Genomic DNA, 2295 nt, shown 5'->3' on the forward strand with positions numbered 1-2295 from the left:
AGTATGGTTCTAGGAATTTCTCTAATCTTTTTTCTAAGAGAAATCTTTTTTCAAGCTTCTAATTCATTAATTCTCAAACCTGAGGGTACAAAGGACTTCCCTTAGCATAGATGTTAAAAAATGCCCATTTTTGGACCTCTTTCCAGAGCTTTTCATTTAGTGAGTCTGGAGTGGAGGTCAGAGAACTGTATTTTTAACAAGCTCCCCATGTGATTCTTTTGGAAATGGTCTTAATCTCCCTTTCAGAAATATTGTTCTGGTTGATTTCTCTTATGAGTGTGCTTTTTTTGATATTGGTTTGAGTCTCATTTGAGGTTTTCCAGGTATTTTTCTCATGCACTTACCTTTTGCCTGTAGTGTATGGTACATATTAAGCCATTTATCAAATTATGATTTAGGTAAATGGGTTGGCATCGTGTAAATACAGCAGACTATGATGCCAAATCCTGTTATAACAGCAAACTTCTTTGTATTAAAAAGAAAAAAATGTTGCCTAACCACCGTTAAACACTATTCAGTGTAACAGTATTCCAGTCAAGAAAAACAAGTCACGGTCTTCTAAATTGCATACTACAGAGATTTTACTGGCAAAGTGTTAGCCATATAAGGTAAAGTTGAAATTACGTACTATGCTATAGCTTCAAATTGGGATTTCTGGAGATCAAGAGGTTCCTATTAAACCCCTTTACATGCTGAATTGAAAATCATTACATGTTTGTTTCATATATCTATTTTACATGTATTTTAAGTAAGTTTACCATTGCCAACATCACAAATGACAGTTTCCACTGGATAGTAGCCCGGCTTTCACTCCCCGTGGCTTGACGGTTAGTGTTTCTGTGTTATAGCAATATCGGAAACTGAGCCAGTCTTACTACCCGCTCCTGGAATGCCTCACCCAGGACCACATGAGCTTCATCACCAACTTGGAGCCTCCTGTCCTCCTGTACGTCCTCACATCTATCTCAGAGGGCCTCACTACTCTTGGTAAGTGTCCTGGAGAACATCGTTTCCAGAGGAAAAACTTGACTGTGGTCTCTTAATGTATATGCTTACCCAGATGACCATCCTACAAAGTGGGGAAAGGATCCTGTACCCAAATTGAAACATTATAACTATTACCTGCACGTGAGAAAATGCCTTTTTGTTTGTTTTGGTTGGTTTATTTCGAATCAACTTTATTAACATATAATTATATGCAGTAAAAATTGTTGATTTTAAGTGAACAGTTCAGTGAGCCCTGGCAGATGTATATACACAGCCACGAACCACCACAGCCAACAGCCAAGATGCAGAACATTTTCATCACCATCAAAAGCTCCCTCGTGCCCCTCTCTAATCAGTCCTTCTCCCAGCCCAGCCCCAAGGAACCGCTGATAACTTCCTCTCACTATGGATTGCCTTTTCCAGAATTTCATATAAGCGGAATCATGGGATACACAGTCCTTTGTGCCTGGCATCTTTCATTTAGCATAATGCCTTTGAGACTCATCCATGTTGTTTTGTGAATCAGTTAGTTCATTCCTTTCCCTTGCTGAGTATTATTTCATCGTATGGATCGCCACAGTTCGCTTGTATGTTCACCAGCTGTTGAGCATCTGGGTTGTCGCCATTATTCAGTTATTTTGAATAATGCTGCTATGAACATTGATGTGCAAGTCTTCCCGTGGACAAAATATTATTATTTCTCTTGGGTAAATACCTAGGAATGGGGTTTCTGGGTTATATGCTAAGTATATTTTTAACATAAAAAACTGCCAGACTGTTTCCCAAAGTGAATGAACTGTTTTGCTCCCCCTGGCAATGGATAAGGGCTCCAGTTTCCCTATATCCTCCCTAACACGTGCTGTTATCAGTCCTTTTAATATTAACCATCCTGGTGGAAGGGAAATGGGATCTCATTGTGGTTTGAATTTGCATTTCACTAATGAATCATGATTTGAGCATGTTTTCATGCTTATTTGCCATTCATGTATCTTCTTGGTGAAGTGTTTGTTCAGATCCTTTACCCATTTTTTTAACTGGGTTGTATACCTTTTAAGAGTTTGTTATATATTCTGGGTACAAATCTTTTATCAGATATGTTTTGCAAATCTTTTTTTCAGCTTTGGCTTGTCTTTTTATTTTCTTAACGGTATCTTCTGAAGAGCAAAAGTTTTTCATTTTAAGGAAGTTCAATTTGTTATTTTTTTCTCTTACGGTTCATGTCTTTTGGGTCCTATCCTAAGAAATCTTTACGTAACCCAAGGCCATAAAGGTTTTCCCTGGGTTTATTTGTTTGTTTATTTATTTTTT

The 2295-nt window shown here is 37.7% G+C and overlaps 1 protein-coding gene across 1 annotated transcript in view; it reads left to right on the forward strand.

The window, feature by feature from the left end:
• The window catches only part of RANBP17 (RAN binding protein 17), a 264866-nt gene that overhangs the window by 229032 nt on the left and 33539 nt on the right, over positions 1-2295 (forward strand). The window contains exon 24 of the mRNA XM_023537142.1: positions 849-987. Within this exon, the coding sequence (XP_023392910.1) occupies positions 849-987 (139 nt within the window). The remainder of the gene's footprint in view (positions 1-848; positions 988-2295) is intronic.

Source organism: Pteropus vampyrus, unplaced genomic scaffold (genome assembly GCF_000151845.1).
Source record: "Pteropus vampyrus isolate Shadow unplaced genomic scaffold, Pvam_2.0 Scaffold179, whole genome shotgun sequence".
NCBI classification, from domain to species: domain Eukaryota; kingdom Metazoa; phylum Chordata; class Mammalia; order Chiroptera; family Pteropodidae; genus Pteropus; species Pteropus vampyrus.